Below are 19,738 nucleotides of genomic sequence, written 5' to 3' on the forward strand. Positions count from 1 at the left end.
ACAAGAAGTAAGAGGACGTTTGAGAACTATTCGTTGACTCAAATTATTTGACTTTTTGAGTGCACAGGGTACTTCGTTTGCCTTGGGTTCCTTAACATTATTTAATTTAAATTTACTATTTACATTTAATTTGAAAGTATTATATAACCGCGAATAACTGTTTTTGAGATATTATCATTTTTGTTTCGTAATTTATATTTTGTAGAAACAATAGTTTGGACTTTAAAGAGACTCGGAGGTTTTAAGAAAAGCTCGACGCTATAGTTTTCTTGAACAAGAAATAGCGTGTACGTGAGATACAGACATTTATTTTGAAGACAATGGTAGAGGCTACATAAAGAATAAAGCCTGTAATAAAGGAGAAATGATGGCATTATCGTTAAAAAAGGAGAAAAATTATAAAAACCGTGATAGGAGGCAAAAAATTGTGGTTATTAAAATCCACTGAGAGGACGAAAATAATAAAACACATCGAATGTTAGATGCATATATTTAAATGAGAAAGGAGAAAAAACAGAGATAATTATTATACGAATATTTACGCTACAAAAGATATAAATCATATTCGCATATATGTCAAAACATTTAATTTTTAATTTAGTTTAAAAAAATAGAAGATAGCCTAATCGAATGATTAAAGATTTATGTAAATAATAAATTAGATTTGATATAATAATAAATAGTAATAAATTTGATTTATCAAAATAGCATCACATTATCTGCAAAAATACGTGGTTATATACCGTATTTAATTTTTAATAAGTTTATTATTATAATGATGATTTAAATATTTCCCTACATAATTTGTTAATATACTAAATGAGTTTGCAGTTAATATTTGATGTATTATCGACTGGAACGTTTGCTTCTGCAAATTACCCTCCATGTTTAATTTTAATAATTGCAATTTATTTAAAAGGAAAAATGCTTGTATATATAAAATAAAATACTCAGTTTTTCTTTTCCTTGAAAAATAAATGTAATTTCGTCGATTTTAGAGCATCATAATTTACTGGATGATTCGAAATTATTCAATTCTCTATACCACTGTTAGACTCACTCCAATGATCTGTTTCACAAGGTTGCGGAACATGCTTGTTACGCGTGTAACAGCAAACACGCTTGACCATGCAATTAATCCAAACTGTTATCGTCATCTACCGTGTTGTATGACAGATTCTAACACTCTGTGCATCGATTTAGGCCGCGTAATAGAGTGAGCAGCTTGTAGCAAAGTGAATGCTCTAGTGCAAACATAATTTAAACTACAATTAGTCTTGTCTTACAAATTATCTTGCACTTACTCTTGATGCTACATTTACTCTTCTTTTGTAATTACGTATTTAACTATCTACATACTTATGATATGTTTAATTTTACAAAATATGACCATTTGAATTCACATTACAGTTTAATCCTATGTCTATAACTGCAGATTTGTTGGAACGCCATACCACATAAAAAGTCAAAAGATAATAGTGAAAATGTTAATTTTTACAAAGGAGTTCATTTAGTCCAGAAATACAGTTTTTAAGTGCATTATTCACAATAAACATGAATTTTTATAATGGTATGTTAGGCAAAGGTATCGATACGCGGCGGTACGACGTAGCCATGCCGTATTATGTGTCGGCGCTTTACATTTTTTGTTGTATGATGCGGTTTTTGGGTTTAAGCCTCTGGGGAGCGGAGCTTTTTTTATTTTTTTCCTTTTTTTTTCTGTCCTGAAAAACTGTGAAAATGTTAATGCTCATCAATTTATGATTAGCAATTTGGAATTTGTATGTATGTATAAAAAGTTGAGAAAGTTGTGTAATCGTGATAATTATAATTTAAAGACAATCTCCATTATCATGGTAATCTTCATAATCGCGAATGACTTGAAATTATTTTAATGATATGAAACCGTTGAATATTGAATATAACAATGGTGCATGTGAAATATTTCAATGCATGAATTCTACCAAATTATGTAATTATGTTCATATAAACTTTCTGGTGTTGGTATTATTTTAATATCGTAGAAATATTTTATTATCCCAATCAACATTTCTATTCATCTACAGTTACAGCAAATATAAATTTTCCAAATGCAAAACCACAATTATCGATTTCACCATTTCAACTTCGAAACTAAGTATCGAGACTGTATGTATTTAATTTGTTGGGAACAATTGTCGCAATGCAGCGTGTGGTTACTTTGCATACTTCCCATTCGACTGTGTATCGAATTATCTTAACTACTCAATCGTGAAATAGAACTGAGGTAAATGTGTGGCAGATTAATTACTTCTCATAAATTTCAGTTTAAGAGATGGCATTTCTCTTATTTTCTGGCATATCTGTATCTATAATATTTGATATTTGAAAGGTACCTGTAAAATTCTCTAACGTTTTTATTAAGGTGTCGATTGATTATAAAATAACATACTGGTGCCGGATAATTTTCAATTACAGTACCATTATACGTATGTACAGTGTACGTATGTTATCAATATATTTTGTCAAATGGATCGATGGTGAGCTGTTAAAATCTTTGTATAATGAATTCGGCGGTATATAATAGAGCGTTTTCTGGACTTAATTAAATGCTAACTACTTCACGATCGTGCATTCGGTATTCAGGCCGAAAGAGCTTTTAAAATGGAAGTGATAAAAGCGAATAGAGGGGAAAAAGAGCTTGACGTGACGTTTGACCCTTTTTTTCTTCCGCCATGGAAAGTTGTAGCACCTGAATAGGTCGCATATTCGCATGTATTATCTTTATTATAACTCCACACATATACAACAAATTCTCTTTCGAACCTTATTTCTAATATTTAAAAGAAATACGAGAAATAGTGTTAATAATATGTCTATTAAATACAAATAATTCATGGAAACAGAAAATGTCAGCGCAGTGCAGACATTTCTAAAACTGTTGTCAAAAATATCTTATATACCTTCCTAATAAATATTTGAGTATTGACAAAAGATTATTCATAATATACGTATTTTAAATAAATTTAATTATGAACAATTCCTGACAAAATATTGAACTTTATTTTAAATGATTCACTTCACTGTATCAAATTTAATAACCGTCCATCACTACCATATGATTATCTAGGATATTTTTATTTATCGATAGATCTATTTACAATGGATTAAATAGGAAACGATGGTTATTTAACGTGGCCATGGTCAAGTAGACCTTTTTTCCGCGTAACTATTTTATTGAAGAACCCACGACACATTGATGAGCCGCTCGGTCCATTGAAGTTTCTAGACCCTTTTGACCTGTCGACACTTAGGCTTTCTCGCAACATTGTTTATGGTTCACCCGATATTTCTTAGGCCATTTGTCCACGATACTACCATTATTTCACTGCAAAAGCAATGCGCTAAATCAGTTTATGTATTAACTATCCTTGAAGATATTGCTGTCGAATCCGATTTAATATGTTTAATTAAATTGTCTTTAATTTCTTGTTTACACGTTCATAATAAAAATAAAAATAACTTTGCATCTATTAAAATAATCACGTTTCATCGGATTTTCAGGTAATTTAATTAATTTCTGAATGATATTATTTTGACATCGTCAAAGAGATGTATCGCATCCAAAGTAATATTAATAGGAACAAAATTACAATTTATTTCTTACTGTGTAAATAACAACTGGTCATTTGCACAGAATATCTTAATGTGACACAGGAGACTTCAAATTAACAATATTTAATAAAAATAATAACAAAAATTCTCTAAATTTCTAAAAAAAACATTTGCGAATTAACTCGATAATCCAACGAATCTAATCCTCAGATACAAATAATTATTACCACAGCAATTCCAGACGTTAGAAAGGAGCAATAACAATGACTTCCCTTTTCATTCTACGAAGCAACGAATTAAGCATGCAAGTTCCTTTTCGTACCAGGTCTGACGTTTCCTTGGTGTAATTATCAAACTGCTATCTGCGGAACATTATCAGTTCCCCTTTTTCTTTATTTGATTTTAACTTAGGCAAAGGTGTGCGCAAGCAAGCCAAGCTACGCTGTCGGAACTCAAGGCAACTGCTATTATTTCCGCTGAAACTGCAGAATTTCCGTGTCCCTGGCACACTGCAGCCCGACAGAAAGGAAAATTCACATTCGAAACATCTGCGGCTGCATTTCCTAGTCGCCGTTACAATTAACTTTTAAGAGCTATGCGACGCCAGGTGTCCGTTCGTCGACGCTAAAGAAATTCAAACGTGGATTCGCACGCGAATACTGACTAGCGTGACTAGCAATGCGATTCCCTATCGGCTATTAATTGAATGAGATGTGGTTGTATTGGATGCGTGTTTTGACGAAATATCGTCCTGATGAATACGACGAAGCAATAAAATACCGCTCATATGTTGTAATAATGACAAGACACAAAAAAATTGTTAAAATATTAAGCAATTTAAGGTGGATACAGCCAGATGTGCAGAAGAAAAAAAAAACTTCAACAGCCTCCATAGCTCAGGGGTTAGAGCACTGGTCTTGTAAACCAGGGGTCGAGAGTTCAAATCTCTCTGGAGGCAAAATTTTGCACGACTACTCCGCCCTTTCATACTTTTGCCGATGGTATCGGTCAAGTAAAGTTCGCGTTAAGAAACTCATATATACTGAAACTGTACATAAATGCGGAATAAGAGGTATCACGTGGTAACAAAAATTCATTGAATAATTAATTTTTAAAAATGTATTTTTCTTTTGCAAGCTGAAAGAGAACAAATTAGGAAATTAAGGGGTAGAAAAAAATAAAATAGAAATCGTAAAAAGGAAACTAGACATGTAAGGAACGACAGAGAGAAAAAACGATATTATAATAAAGAGAATGTAAAAATGTTCGGATATTTACGATTGGTAGTATATGCATGTGACAGATTGTTAGTTTAGGTGTTAAAGTATTAGAACCATCTCAAATATCGTGTCTAATTATTTGCTACATTTTCTACAAAATACACCGCATGTCGACAAACTTGGCTATTTTATTTTACACCACATTATTTCGAAAGCAAAGCTGTCTATCGAGATATCTGAATAATTTACGTCACATTATACGAGGTGGGCAACATTTAAATAGGATAGTCAGAGGGAAAGATGTATCGTTCGAAACTCTGGACATAAGTGGGAAACGGATATATCATTCCTTGGTAAATTTACAAGATAGCAATAACGGTGGGCGTGCTGCTACGAACGACCCTGTTCTAACGTGAACGGGAACGATGTATTTCGAAATTCCCTATAATTTCTACCACGTATCGTTGAATATACGATGCCTTTATATTACCGAGCAAACCGGGCTCGGGACACGGAGCATTCTCTCTCTTCCAACAATACTAAAGCACTTTGTGCACGGGGCTGACTTACAATTCACCCCTCCGCGGTCTTTGTTGCGCGAATTTATCGATTTCTTACCCCGATACCTGTTCGATATCGTTCGAACATCGAAAAAGTCGGCAAAAAGCCACCATTAATTTACGAGCTATAAAGGGTCATTGTTTTACCGCCGAATAAAAGCCCAGAAGAAATTTCGAATGCTTGCTGAAAGTCCAAGAAAAAGGACGATGGTTCCTTAACTGATCCCTCTCTTTCCTCCATTGAGTTTGATAGATTGTAATTAAAAGGTTTTCAAAGATTGTGGAGTAACAACTTAGGGAATAGGGCGAGTTTAGATCTGTAGTTTCTTTTCGTAATTGTCCCGAAGCAAACCTCAACTCGAAATGAAAAATGCAATTACCTTTTGAGCCATATCGCAGCTTTCAATTCAATTATCAATTAATACGTATCAGAAAAAACTGCACGGAAATAATCTCACGAGCAAAAGGAAAAACGTATCAAACTCGCGAAACCGATCATCAAAATATAATTGAATCGCATCGACGAAATTGATACATGGAGAAGCGGAGAATAATGAATATCGAGGATGGTGTGACGTTCAAAAACATTTCGGAACTCGTTTATCGTAATAGATGGGATAAATTCGAAAACGGTAAGAGTTAATTTAATAGGAAGTACGTAACGCAGTTTCTGGAGAATCCAGAGAGAGAGAGAGAGAGCCAGCCCCAGTTTTCCAGTCGACCCGATGCCCGCATACCGTGGCCCCTGATACGTGGTTAGAAATTAAAGCGAAATTCGCGTTAGCTTCCCTTCCACGCGGTCGGAAACGAAAGATTCCCTCGCACCATCCGGCTGATATTAGTCTAACGAAGCTGTAGTCAGACCGGCAGTAGAAGCAAAAGCAAAAGCACTCGGAGTATTCTCGGTGACGAAGTCCAGAGAAAATAAAGGGAGTCACGATTCTCGGTAAACCGCTTAATTTGAATTCCCAAATTTCGTGCGAGCCAAATTAAAACCGCATGTATGCCCGACCGAACGAAAAACTCATCAAAGAGTTCGGGGTTACGTGACTGATCAAGTCGTAGTTACTGGATGAATCGTGATTTTGACGAGTGGAGTTCACTCATGTTTGGAAGTATTTTCCACTTTCGTTTATTTTTTTCATTTTAGTTAGATTTTGCTGGATCTGTGCGAAGGACGAAAATTAAACTGGTTTGATAGAAAAAGAGAGAGTGAGAGAGGGAGAGAGATTGCTCAGATTTTCGTGTTGTAAGATACGGATAGAGTCTATATCCTTAACAAATCATCAAACAATCAAACGAACGACTTTACAGCCTTAACAAATCAACCGGCACCGTTACTATCTCACAATCGTTAACACTTACCTTCTTAAATCTTACAATCTCAAAATCATAAAATTATAATCGTTAATATACCTCTCCCTAGATTTCATTTTTCTACATGCTCTAAACTTCGCAAAGGAAATCGCATAAATTCGCGTATTGCGTGTTACAAAACCTTCCCCTTATGAAACGATAAAAACCTGTGAAACGCGACGACCTACGATGGAAGCGGATACACGTCGTACCCTTGGCCGTATCTAGACATATTCATAGATCCGGAATTCAGCGGTCGAATGTAGAGAGCGTGTCCTCGCGTGCGGAACGATTTCCATCGGACGGTGCATTAGGGCCAAGCCAGAAACGTTTGTTGATTTTTCCCCGTCGAAAACGACGACGATTTGTCCGCAAACATTTGGTTTCCCCAAGCTATGGCTCTCTACAGATCCGTTCGTTCCCATTTTTCCTTCCGAGCCCAGCAACCCTGTTCCCTTTCCTTCCTTCCTCTCTTTCCCTATTGTGCAACAACAGCAACGCCGTTTATGTTTACACCTGTGTGTTCGTTGCTACGTGTATACACGGGAATGCACCGATTAAACACAAAAATGGAGCACAGGTACACGCTTTGAATACTTGCAGACATTGTGCAGAGCACGAACCATATGTCGGCTATTTGGACAGAAACTGCGACTTGTTTCGAGGAACACGTTACCACGTTTATCAAATTAAACATTCACGGTACATCGTTGGAATGACGCTTACTTTCTTCTTCTTCGTCGTCGTCATGGTCTTCCTCTTTTTAAACAGTTTGAATGTGAACTTTGCTCAAGTGAGGTTACAAGAGTAATACCAACATTGACATTTCTTTTTTTAATCATCCAATAATGACAAAAAATGTTTTTTAAAATGTAGAGAGATACATACAGATTTAACGCTTAACACGTTTAACAGACAAATTGTTATTGATACTTCAAACCACTTTAATTAACAAAAATAGAATTAGAAACACGATTCAGCAACTTTTTAATCATCCCTTGTAAGAAAACCTGAAGCTTCAAAGGCTTGGAGGGTTTCGTCACCCTCGGTTCTAGAAAGAGAAAGCCACTTGAGGGTGCCATAAATTAAACCCTCTCTCGTACTGCGTCGTGGCTTAGCAGGCCCCAATGGTTTTGCGATTGCGATACCTAGGATACTTTTACATTCCTTGTACAGTCGTTAGCGTGGATAAACGTCAGAATATCATACAAGTATCTTGACCTTTTCAATAAAACTTACTGTTAGTGTTTTAAACAAACTATGTATTACATTACTTTGCTTCGAAAAATTACGTTTTGACCAGCTTATCTAAGATTTGGCCCACCGTACGACATAGGCGAGATATTTAAGTCTTTCTTAACTTTCGTTACGAGTTTTCACTCATGTAAACTGAAATAAATCTCCATCGAGGTTTCAAATGGTTAAGAAAAATAAATGAAAATTTCGAAAAATCCTTTTACTTGTAGAATCTGTTTTCACTCGAAAGAGTGGCATGTTATGGATGACGCATGGCGTATGCATAATAAATCACGGCCGCGCGTTGGAATTCGCTTAAATAACACTATTACCAATGAATGCCACAGTTACCATATAACCATGTAATTAGATAATCGCTAACAAAATCGATGTACAATTTGCTCGATGCATTCGCCATCAGTCCACTTACAATTTTAATTGTTAGAAATTGTGTGTTTGTCAATCAGGAATACACATGAATACTAATTATGCCTGATTTAATCGACAATCTTTTATTTTATATTATTAACGAGGAAATTAACTCTGAAATACTATTGTCTCGATAACTACTTCATACAAATAAAAATAACAGTTTGATCAGATACGGAACCATGTACATAAGGTTAGCGTAATGTATGTAGGTAGATAAGAATCGCATGATGGCAGAAATTCATGCTGATATTCTTATCTTATGAATAAGTTTGAATGAAATGTAGATGTAATTAAAAACTACTTCTATGTCTATCTATCAAGATTACAGGCGAAGATTAATCATTTTTTATTTCATAAAATTTTTAAATATTTTTTACTTTATATAATATATAATAAATAATAAATTGATTTATATAATAGGATAAGTGACCTTAAAATATACAAATACATATCAAGATTAATAAAATAAAAAGATTAATGATAATAAAAGATTAATGAAATAAGAACTGCAGCCTAATCGAATAGGGAACTATAAATAGAAAATAGATAAGCATATCAGACAAGGTGTTAAGAATAAGGCTGAATTATTCGTTACGTTCCCATTACGTAATTAATTTCAATGGCTATTACGCGACAATATTAATCATTTGTAAACTAGACTTACATTCTTTTCAAAAGATTTCTTTCCAGTTCTGCACAGAATTATGTTTCAAGCATACGTGGAAGTAAAATAAGAATATTCATAGTTATTTAACTTCTAACCGTAAATATTTCATGAAACGCAACATTTTTCTATGATGCCAAAAGTTGGAGGAGTATAAGCCTCCATAGCTCAGGGGTTAGAGCACTGGTCTTGTAAACCAGGGGTCGAGAGTTCAAATCTCTCTGGGGGCATGTCATTTTTTTTCTTCTTTAATATCAATTTAAAACATTATTAAATAAATAAAACATATTTGCAACATAAAAAAAGATTATGAATTTATAATTCTATATATAAAAAATATTTTTCTGCAATAATAACAACCAAACAAGCAAAAAAACATTTCTATTGTCTATACCATATTTATAAAATCGAATAAATACATGATTATATATTTTACGATATAGTTTATTGCCATCGAAACACTAAATAAAACGAGTAATATAAATTCGCGCATTAATATATACAGTTAGCTTTATGGAATTGTCACAGAAAATCGTTACAACGACGTGTTACTAGCTCGAAATTAAACGAAATTTATAGAAATTCAAGTCAGGAGTTTATATACAATATTAATGTTTTTCTGAATAAGAACAATCGCACGTGCAAATATTTGTAACGGTTCAATGAATTTCTCACTGTCCTCGTAGGAACTCTTCATCCTAAACCACTGGTGCTTCGCTATCGATCACGACGATAAAACGTGTGCAATCCACATGTGGACAAAATATTTCCCGCCGCTGTCTGTTACGTTCTTATACGAACTTATTGGACGTGTGGTAAAAATTGTGTCTTCGTTCAACTGGAGACCATTACACCTTATGAATCGTTTCTTCATAATTCAAGAATGAGTAAAGGGATCTAATAATCGTTTGAAGCGTAATAAATATAGTTTTTATTGAAATCGTAAAATAATATTAATATGTAATTGAATACTTTTGAATTTGGAGTGATTTTTGTTTCTTTATCAGCTTTTCTTATTATATAAAATAAATTTTTTTACCTAAAACATTTCTAGGACAACGATGGGATGAAAACCGACGAACAGAAATAAAATTACATAATCGAAATGAAATCGTAAAACTGCCACTTCGTTCGTTATTATAATTTTTCAACGACCACAAATGACTTGCTTTGTTTGACCATAATTAACGTCGTTCTTATTTCTTTTTCACATTCATAATTTGCGATTTTTATTAAAAGATAATTTTTATTAAACCAACAACGTCGTGTCATTGTACAAATAGTACTTTCATGATTCGATGATATCACGTCCTTGTTGAAACAATTCGCGACAACACGAAATTGAAACTCGACGACGTTACGCGTCAGTTTCGTTGCATTTAAGCGTTCTACTTTCCTGTCGTCGTTCATTTAGATTTATAGAAGTGCATTGACTCGGTGAACTCTTGAACCTCTACTCGTACGTCTTCGTCCCGAGTCTAGTTGGAGAAAAAGAGTCCTTCGAAGAAGAATGCTTAGAAATAGAATAATAGAAAACACGATATCCACGCGTTTCGTTTCGTCGATAACAAACGATGCTTGTTTAAACTATCAAGCAAGAGTAATGAGAATTTCGTCCCCGCCAGCCGAAGACACAGCACAGAGGGAGAGAGAGAGAGAGGGAGAGAGAGGCTGGCCTGTTTGCTTTAGCAACTGCTTTGATCTAAATAGGTTCGAGGGACCAGCGAGTTGAAAAGTAGCTCGCTTTACTTCCCGTTTCTGGTAAATATTAATTTATGGAAAACTGAAGCCGGCCGAATGGAAAACAAAAGACCTCCTGCCTCGTTAAAATTTACTCTCTGTCCTCCGGGCAAACGGATTTATGCATCTGAGGATGATTTTCGAGTCAACTTTGTTTTTTCACATCTGCAGGAATAAAGAAGTTCCTCGTTGTAGAAGTTAACTTCTCCCCATTTTCTCAATTTCGAGTCTACAAATATAAAGAAGAATACGTTCGTCTGTTCGAGAAATGAATGACCAAAATATTATTGAGGGAATTGGAAAGGGAAAGAAGTTAATTGTCGGTATAAGAATGCATTTTTAGATCATAAATTATTACTGCGGTATTGGTCAATTTTTGAACAGATCATTGAAATTTATCACTTCGTGATTTTATAAGAAAATTCATCATCTCGCGTCTCAGCTTTCCCTCGGCAAACATTAAAAAGTACAAGAAGTGAAAGTTATCAAAATATTGCAAATACAGGACCTCCAAATGAAACAACAAGAAAGGAATACATTTGTGAAACAGAGGAACGTAATATCAGTGTAAGTAACATGAAATAGGAAGAGAATTAACACCCATGAATTACTGGCCAAAAGCAACGAATAGAGCTTACGAACGACACACAAGCAGACACGTTCCATCTGACCGTGTGTATTATCTATTGGTTAAATTATCGATTTCCGTTGCATAGCAGCCTTCAGGCAAACGATAGGAAATGTGTCAAAGCAATTTCACAATATCCCATGCGAGACTGTCCGACAATTTATCGAAATGTTCCGAATCTCTTGGTAAATTGATCATGCCTACCGATGATTTATCTTTCACCGATCTAATTCAACGTTCGCGACAAGTTCGGCGTTAAAACAACAATTACGATACGCTTAATCGCGGTGAATATGTGAGTTAACTGGTTGAAAGAATATTCTCCTTCCTAAATTCTCCAGAACTTCGTAATAAAATTTCATTTCACACATCAATTTATATTTTAATTTATTTCCAAATGTTCAACGACAAAAATTTACTTGAGTAATTGATCGAATTCGATGTTGCCCAATGCAACTCCGCTTTCCTCTCTCATTTTTCATATCTCTGTTGCAAATTCTTGCAATGCAGTTAATTATAATTTGCACGCGAGTGGTGCGCAAAAAGATAAATCATCGAATTTTAATGAAAGCGGATGGCAAGCCGCGTTGAAAACTTCTTACGGAAGGTACCGCGATGTTATTAATTTACCAAAGACAAATTACCCTGTCTCTGGCAACAACCTGTTAAGTTCGCTGTCGCGACTTCGCCTGTTATATCAAGATCCATGAACAATTTGCAGCTCCGTAACAGGTCTTATAATTACCTGAATGCCGCTCATCGTTACACATCATTGGTACACATCGCGCGTGATAGTCAACCAAATATTGTCGATAAAGATCGACAGTATGCGATATCATGTAATCGAATACGTTATCGAGCAAACTATCAACGGGACATCCCAACGTTTACAAATGGGAATGAAGGTACAAAGGGAAACTTCGATTTGAGCACGTTCAATAGCGTGGCATAGTCTTTTCTTCGAAAGAAAACCATATTCAAGACGTAATGAAACAATTTTCTATCTTTAAAACTACGTCTCAATTCGAATCTTTAAAACCATCATATTCCAATTAAACCATCGTAAAACTATCTGAATACATGGAATCCGGTTTCCCTCGATCTGTAAAATAAGCTTCTTTCGCTCACAAAGAACTCGAGGACGTAAAAAGACCTACGAGGAACAAAACCGCAATAAAAGAAGGAAATCCTCTCACGAAAAGGCGGGACTTTATGCAAATTCGCATAAACCTCCCAGCAACCCGGCCTCTAACGAGTTCAATTCCAATCAGATCGTGACTGATTTTCGTTAACTCTCGGTACACTACTGAACAAATAAGGAAGATTTCACGTTCCCTTCATCTCTTTCCGCTATTTTCATCTGACCGTGTAAATTATACGACACAACCAGCGAATATCATCCCACGTATCCGAGAGAGTCTCGCCTGAGAAACCGCTAGCTTTCTGCCCAATTATTTTCGTATCTCTGCCAGCTATGACCGCTATCCGTCCGTATCCCTCTGCCCTCACCCTTGCGGCTGGTCGTGGACCACACGTGTCCTTGTATCCATTCCCGACTACCTTTCACCTGGATATCACATTCAGGAAATGGGAAAACCATAATGGCCGCTGAAATGCAACCTCGGAAAATGTCTACGGCTATATATGCCTCGTCCCGTTTCCGACGCTATATCTAGACCGAGTGTGGAACACTCGGCATGAACGAAATTGAAAAGTCTACAAGGTATGTAACAGGCGAGGTGGACGATTCAAACCCAGCCAAATTTGTTCGCAATTACAAGAATATAATCAGAGAATTACGGCGCAAACATGCTCTTCAAGGAATACAAGCGAAGAGTGTCTGTATGAATAAGTATTTGATGAATAAGTGAAATTTCATTTGTCAACAAAATATCGTAGTAAATAATTAATTATTAATACGATAATTTTGCACAATAATTAATTTATCAACTAATAATACTAAATACACCTTCTTCCATAAGAATTTTATATTTTCCGAATGCGTGTAATATTTTATGGATTTCAAGAGAAAATTCGCGCTATCGCGTAAACCATCGATGAACCATATACTTTTGTTACATGCTATGTAATACGTTATCGCTGAATAGTACTTGCTCATTTTTGATGGAATACAACTTCCACGCAACTTCCCGTAAACTGCTACTACAAATTCCAAAAATTATCATTTTGAAAGGATATCATTCTCATATCAGAAACAGAAACGTATTCAATGCATACAGAAGTCTAATATAAAGGAGAAGAACGGAACACGTAGGTGACAGTAATAGCGGGAATTCGTATTATCGACTGCGGTCCCAGTAATCGATTCACGGGGAAGAATCGCGTCCTCCCTTTACCGGGGGCGTCAGCGTTTCACCCGCCGCGCGGCGTTGTGCATCTCTCTTCATGCATCACAATGTGTTGCTGCACTGCATTACGCAATATGTCACAGTCAGGTCATACGGGTCAACACGCCAAAGGAACACCGTCTCGAAGTTTCTAAAGCGTTCGAACTTCTCGACAAATTGGCTCTACGGGATGAACATACCGTCGCGTGAATAATAATTATATTTTCTCCATAGAATTTAATCCCTTGTTCTTTATCTAATATCAGATTCATCTACCGAACTGGTGCAAAGTATTCGAACAAATACACATACAATACACAAATACAATACGAACACTCTCTGAACTAAAAGTATCCGTTACACTACACAATTGTTGTGTACATTATCTACGATTATGTCGCAGAAGAATTGTGTTTAGTTAACGCTTAATATGAATAACGGGACGATATGTCTCAAATCGTGGGAACAATAAATAGACCTGTAAAAATTGTTTCTAAAAGTAATAGATCTATCTTATCTCTTACTTATAATCGAAATAACACGCTCAATTGGCGGTAGATATATATGCGTAATTAATTAAGAAATCCTGAGATACCTTGTGTACATACAATCCGACCGAAACGCAATTTCTTTAATTGGTTGCTTTAACTAATAACGAAAAACGGGAGATGGATGCCGTGAAAAGAAGTTCTTTCGAAAGTTCACAGACAGATCTGCGATCGCGTTTAACAGCGGCGAAACTTTTACATTCGTACTTCTTCGAACAGTTGGAAATAAATCCACGGATAGATACACGATCCGGTGAAATCTTAATTTCCCTGAAATTGATGAAAGCATTTGCGCTATCGAATTTACAAAGATATCCGCGATTCTTTCAAGGTTACCATGGAATAGGGCATGTTGTGGCTCCACAAAATATTAATTTCTGGTCAAAATAACTTCTAATTATTATCTTATTCGTTATCTAATTTATATTTCTTATCAAGGTACTAATTTCTAATAAAATAATTTTTAATGAAAATGATGTGCGACTAACGACTGAAAATAAGAAAAATAAAAATATGCAGACTTTTCCGCGAGAAACTTGCTTTACGTGAAATGAGCCTTAGCTATAGCGACTAAACGACCCGAAACGACAAAATGCATAACAAGCAGGCAAGAAAAATAATCAACGTCCACTCGTAAGTTCTTTGGCAAGATGGTTTTAGAAATTCTGCGTATAATCGTGCAGCAGATTCTCGAGGAACGTTCTAAATCTAGAATTTCTAATGTTTCACTCTTTTAAATGTACATGTTTAAATAAGATGGTAAAAATACATAATATTAATAAATATAGGTATTCCAATTTTCATCCTCTATTTAAAGAACTAAAAAAAAAAAAACTTAAAAGAATGCTGCAGAGTTAATACAAAATAAAATAAGAGTAAAAGTACTAATTAAACCGCGAAAATAAACCATTAAATAGTCTGTGAAATTAAAAAGGATATTAATTTATACATAGATGATTGAAAAGTAATAATCTACGAAAATAAATCACTCGACACAGCTAAGGACCTATTCTAGCCATTCTTCATCAGACATGAACGACTCAACTCAAGAATCAAATATATACCGAAAGCATGAATACACTTTCGATTCTTTCAATGGTTTTGCATTCATTATCGTGATTTTTCATCCCCTTTCTGGCATGTAATAGATGCATCTTAGAAAAGAGGCGGGTCACTTTAGATTTCATAGCACGAAACGATCATCTATGTATAATAAGGCCTGAGTAATTTCTGTATTCGCATCAAGAGACACGAGTGGTTTCTGAGATTATGGAAATGATTATTTAAGAGAGTCTTGTCTGAGACACGTGACAGGATGCATTGAGAATTTCGCAAATAATCGATCGTTTAAAACTAGATGAACACTCTCAGCAAATAGACGTGGAACATTTGTTATAAAAATTCTCATTGTTTGATTGGTTATTTCGTTTGTTTCATTTCTTTTGAATATTTTATCTCTCTCGTGAATATCGTATCGATAGCCGTTCAATGAATTTAAATTATTAGTGTGGTAAAATAATATGCTTCATCCGATATTACAATATTGCTAATATACTATCTTATGTATATTAGTTTAGTATCAATATAATATTGTTTGCATGAAATTCTATAAAAACATGCTTTTATATTATTTCAAGGGAAAATCATTTTTCAAGAAAAATTTTAATTAAAATAAATGATTCTGTCGACCAGAAAAATTTAATGAAGCCAACAAAGTAAAATTGAAATATTTTTATTATAGCTTGTTTGAAAATACCAAAGTAACCAAACATATGGTTCTGTGATCTAAGCTCTTATGTTATCCTTTATTTATACCATATTTTTAAATATACAAACTCATGTTAAGAAGGTAAATAATGCTATATTTATACCTTTATTTGCATAAATAAGGTTCTACTGAATTTTGTGTCAAAATGATATTATTAATATTGATTTTAAAACATATGAAATAGTATGCTTGAATTTTCTATGTTTTATGAAAGTAATCATTACTTATTACATTATTGTAGGATACACAATTCATTTTATTTTACTTATACCTTGAATCAAAGTATTTTTATCAAAACCTAGCTTTTATAAAAAGTTATTTTATCATAAATTAATATTAATCAACATTTACAAGTAAATTTGTTAATCTAAAGTATCTGAAGTTGTATAATATGTACCCAGCAGGTATTTATTTCATATTCTAAAACGCAACTCTCAATATGAATATCATTTGCCTTAACGGCAAGAATACAATACAAGAGAATACAATACGTCGATCTTTAATCGGATACGAAGAGAAATATTATAAACAAATAATGCTTTTTCCTGTACATTCAAGCAAACATCTCATGTACAATATTACGATCCATATATTGCATCTCACATGTTATACTTCTTATATTACTAACGAATCTCTTTTTCGATCCGTCAAACAATTAAAATAAAAATAGAGATCTGGATTCTGTAAAAGAATCGTTTCTGTAAGGGCATGGCAATTTCATTACTGGAGAGAGAGAAGATTAAAAGAGAAACTAAATATGTACTACCATTCGTAAATTTGAAATCACAGAAATAACGCAAAAGAAAGGAAGAAATCAACTACAGAAATTAACAAAATGTTACTGTTACCACAAGATATTAGAGAATTTAGTTATATAAGTATAGTTAAATCAAATAGGTAAAATAAAATTAAATAGGTATTGTTACATATAAAGTAATATTAATATTAAATTTTACAAATATTACTTTTCAATAATTGAAGACATTCATCGGTTAAAAGATTTTAAAAAATAACAAAGTTCGAATATCAAGGATCAGCCCTTAACATGATTTAACATGACTAATTTTAGGAACAGTAATGTACACAGATGCGAAGATACTAATCGCGATCGATACAGAAGTCCCTCAAGTTTTTATAAGAGTCGAGATTAAAAGCCTACCGTAACGTTGATTAAAAATTTACACCGTCCAACTCGCGTACAAGTCTGAGGGTGACCTCTAAGGTAGAAATATCACTATGCCATTTGGCCGATGAAGCGTTAGGATCAACCGGATGTGGCGTCTCGAGATGCAGTCGATATCTGGAAAATTGTGACTAGTTTTACGCTCTGGCAGATTTACGGACTCGTAAAATTGTCAAACAAAAGTTCGAAAAGCAACGAAAGTTCGTAAGGGATTGCCTGATAAATCGTTGGGTTCCTGTCTCACCTTGGGCTCCGCACGTCGATCGCTTCGGTTTCCACGGACAGCTCGATTTTCTCGCGCACTTCCTGCGGCATCTTCACCAATACGGACAACCACTCGCAGGATGCGGTCCCTGGCGTTTTGAAGCCCATCTGATTTAGCAAGAAAATGTGACTTAGTTCTTTATTATAATAGAAGTATATACCATATATATACTAAGTTTAGTTTAGGTTCAACTTTTACGTAATTAACACTTAAATCCACTTTACGTGATTAAGTAGCCACGATTAATCATTTTGCTACGGTTTCTTTGGAATTGAAAGCTTTTTTAATATACAGAATGAAAAAAGTTCTTCAAAATACGAAAGAAATACAATCATGAAAATTTAACTATTTTAAATAATTAATTGCGACGTAACACATATAAATAAAAATGAAAATGATCCTATGTTATAAAGAACGTATTTTTATGGTTTTAGTACATAATTGTTCGAAATAAATACTTTAATGTGACATATTTCTTGCAAGATAAACAACAAGATAATAACGGGAATTTCATGAAGTGATCACTACTTAATTGTAAATAATATAGGAAAATGATTGGTACCAGGAAAACCACGATTCACTGGAAGCAAGGTTGTATTATGAGTCATTTAATTCAATGAGAAGCACTCGTTATTAATAATCTCGAGGGAATTACGTGTAATATGAAAGATAAGAGGAAAAAACTACTGAAAATGTCTCGGGTACAAAATAACATATAAAACACGAGCTGTTTCATGCTATAATAAACATGGTGCACAGAATATTACACGAGAAACAAAATTAACACTAAAAGAAGAGAACTAATTTTAATTAAATCGATCTCAATTCTTGTAAAGTAAAAATATAATATACATTTTAATGTAAATTATGTAATAGGAAAAAGAACCCTTGAATAAATAAATCATTACTAAAATATTAGCAATTCGTGTGACGAGTTAATACTTGACATAGAACAATGAAATATAATAAAGTATAATATAATATATCATAATAAACTTTGAATGAAATAAAATTCTATCACAGCGACTATTTGCATTTAACACCAACAATTCGCAACCTGTAACAAGGAATTAATTAGGAAACTTCTATTGAAAATGTGTGCAAACTAGCCGAGTTTGAAAACGATCTATTTGCTGTACACGTTGATGCGATACTAACGCCCAAAAAGACGTCTTCCGCCGTCACCGCCTGCTTAAATTTCATCTCATAATCCGGCACCTTTCTTGGATCGTAGGCTTCCGTACTCTGCGAAGCAACTGCTTCAGACGGATGCCAAATATCATCAGCTTCCGCTTTCAGCGGTGCATGTGGGCCCGAACGGTCTTGAAACTTTCCATTTCGAGTACCGATATCGCCAGGTCCTTAAAAATATCTATTTTATACATCGCGTATACTGTCGCAAAAACTAAAATTTTCTTATTAAATGGCGAATATTTATTCACTTATAGGAGATGTAAATGTACAAAAATATACTAAATGTAGACAATATACACGAATATTTACAATATCCAAAATAATCAATATTATTGCCAGTAATACATATTATTCATATGTTTATATTATTCATAATATATATAATTTCATATGTTTTAATATGAATATAATACAGTGCAATTTATTTTGAATAATTTTATAAATTCTACTTTGCACACACGCACACCATTTTGTTTAAGTAAAATGTAATTTTCAAACAAAAATACACTAATTATCATCATAAGAATAATAGCTTCAACTTTAAACCATTTTAAGTGATTATTATAGGAAAAAGAAATCTTTGTATTGTAAATATCAAATATTAAACGAGTGTAGAGAAGAAACAATTATATCCTGTAAACTTGTTAAATCTTACCAAGTTTCCGAGCGCCAGCCTGTGGTAAATCATCCTCAGAATCTGAATCATTTTTAAGAGGATTAATTAATTCCTGCAATGCTTTTAGTTCGTGATAACCAAAACAACCATCCATTTTTCTAATCGAGTGAAAATATCCTTCAGATTGACATTAGACACAAACGACTAATACTGAACGCGCCAATCAACAAACGTCGTTGTCAAGGTAACATATTTCAAATATCGTACTAGTAAAAGTGACAATAAGATAGAAAAGAATTATAATTTCTATACACATTTTTATTTATTTGAAATATATACTTAGAACAATGAAATATAGTCTTCAACATAAATAATTTTAAGTAAAA

The 19,738-nt window shown here is 33.9% G+C and overlaps 1 protein-coding gene and 2 non-coding genes across 3 annotated transcripts; 2 read left to right on the forward strand and 1 right to left on the reverse strand.

Moving 5' to 3' along the window:
- The first annotated feature begins 4,479 nt into the window (after positions 1–4,479).
- Trnat-ugu lies at positions 4,480–4,552 on the forward strand. The gene has a single exon. It is a non-coding gene; the product is annotated as a tRNA-Thr (tRNA).
- Positions 4,553–9,219: 4,667 nt separating this feature from the next.
- On the forward strand, positions 9,220–9,292 carry Trnat-ugu. The gene has a single exon. It is a non-coding gene; the product is annotated as a tRNA-Thr (tRNA).
- A 6,836-nt stretch (positions 9,293–16,128) lies between these two features.
- On the reverse strand, positions 16,129–19,673 carry LOC117210662 (protein PIH1D3). The gene is made up of 4 exons (XM_033453880.1): positions 19,392–19,673; positions 18,701–18,903; positions 17,522–17,649; positions 16,129–17,394 (listed from the first exon to the last, which is right to left on the reverse strand). The coding sequence occupies exons 1-4, from the start codon at positions 19,504–19,506 to the stop codon at positions 17,265–17,267; spliced, it is 576 nt and encodes a 191-aa protein (XP_033309771.1). The 5' UTR covers positions 19,507–19,673; the 3' UTR covers positions 16,129–17,264.
- Between the last annotated feature and the right edge of the window lie 65 nt (positions 19,674–19,738).

Source organism: Bombus bifarius, unplaced genomic scaffold (assembly GCF_011952205.1).
Source record: "Bombus bifarius isolate JDL3187 unplaced genomic scaffold, Bbif_JDL3187 scf7180000008208, whole genome shotgun sequence".
Lineage (NCBI taxonomy): Eukaryota > Metazoa > Arthropoda > Insecta > Hymenoptera > Apidae > Bombus > Bombus bifarius.

Coding starts and splice junctions, on each gene's coding strand:
- LOC117210662 (XM_033453880.1), bottom strand. CDS start 19,506: ATGGATGGTTGTTTTGGTTATCACGAACTAAAAGCATTGCAGGAATTA. Junction 17,650..18,700: donor CGGAAGACGTCTTTTTGGGC/GTTAGTATCGCA, acceptor TTGCTAAATCAG/ATGGGCTTCAAAACGCCAGG. Junction 17,395..17,521: donor ATCGACGTGCGGAGCCCAAG/GTGAGACAGGAA, acceptor ACAATTTTCCAG/ATATCGACTGCATCTCGAGA.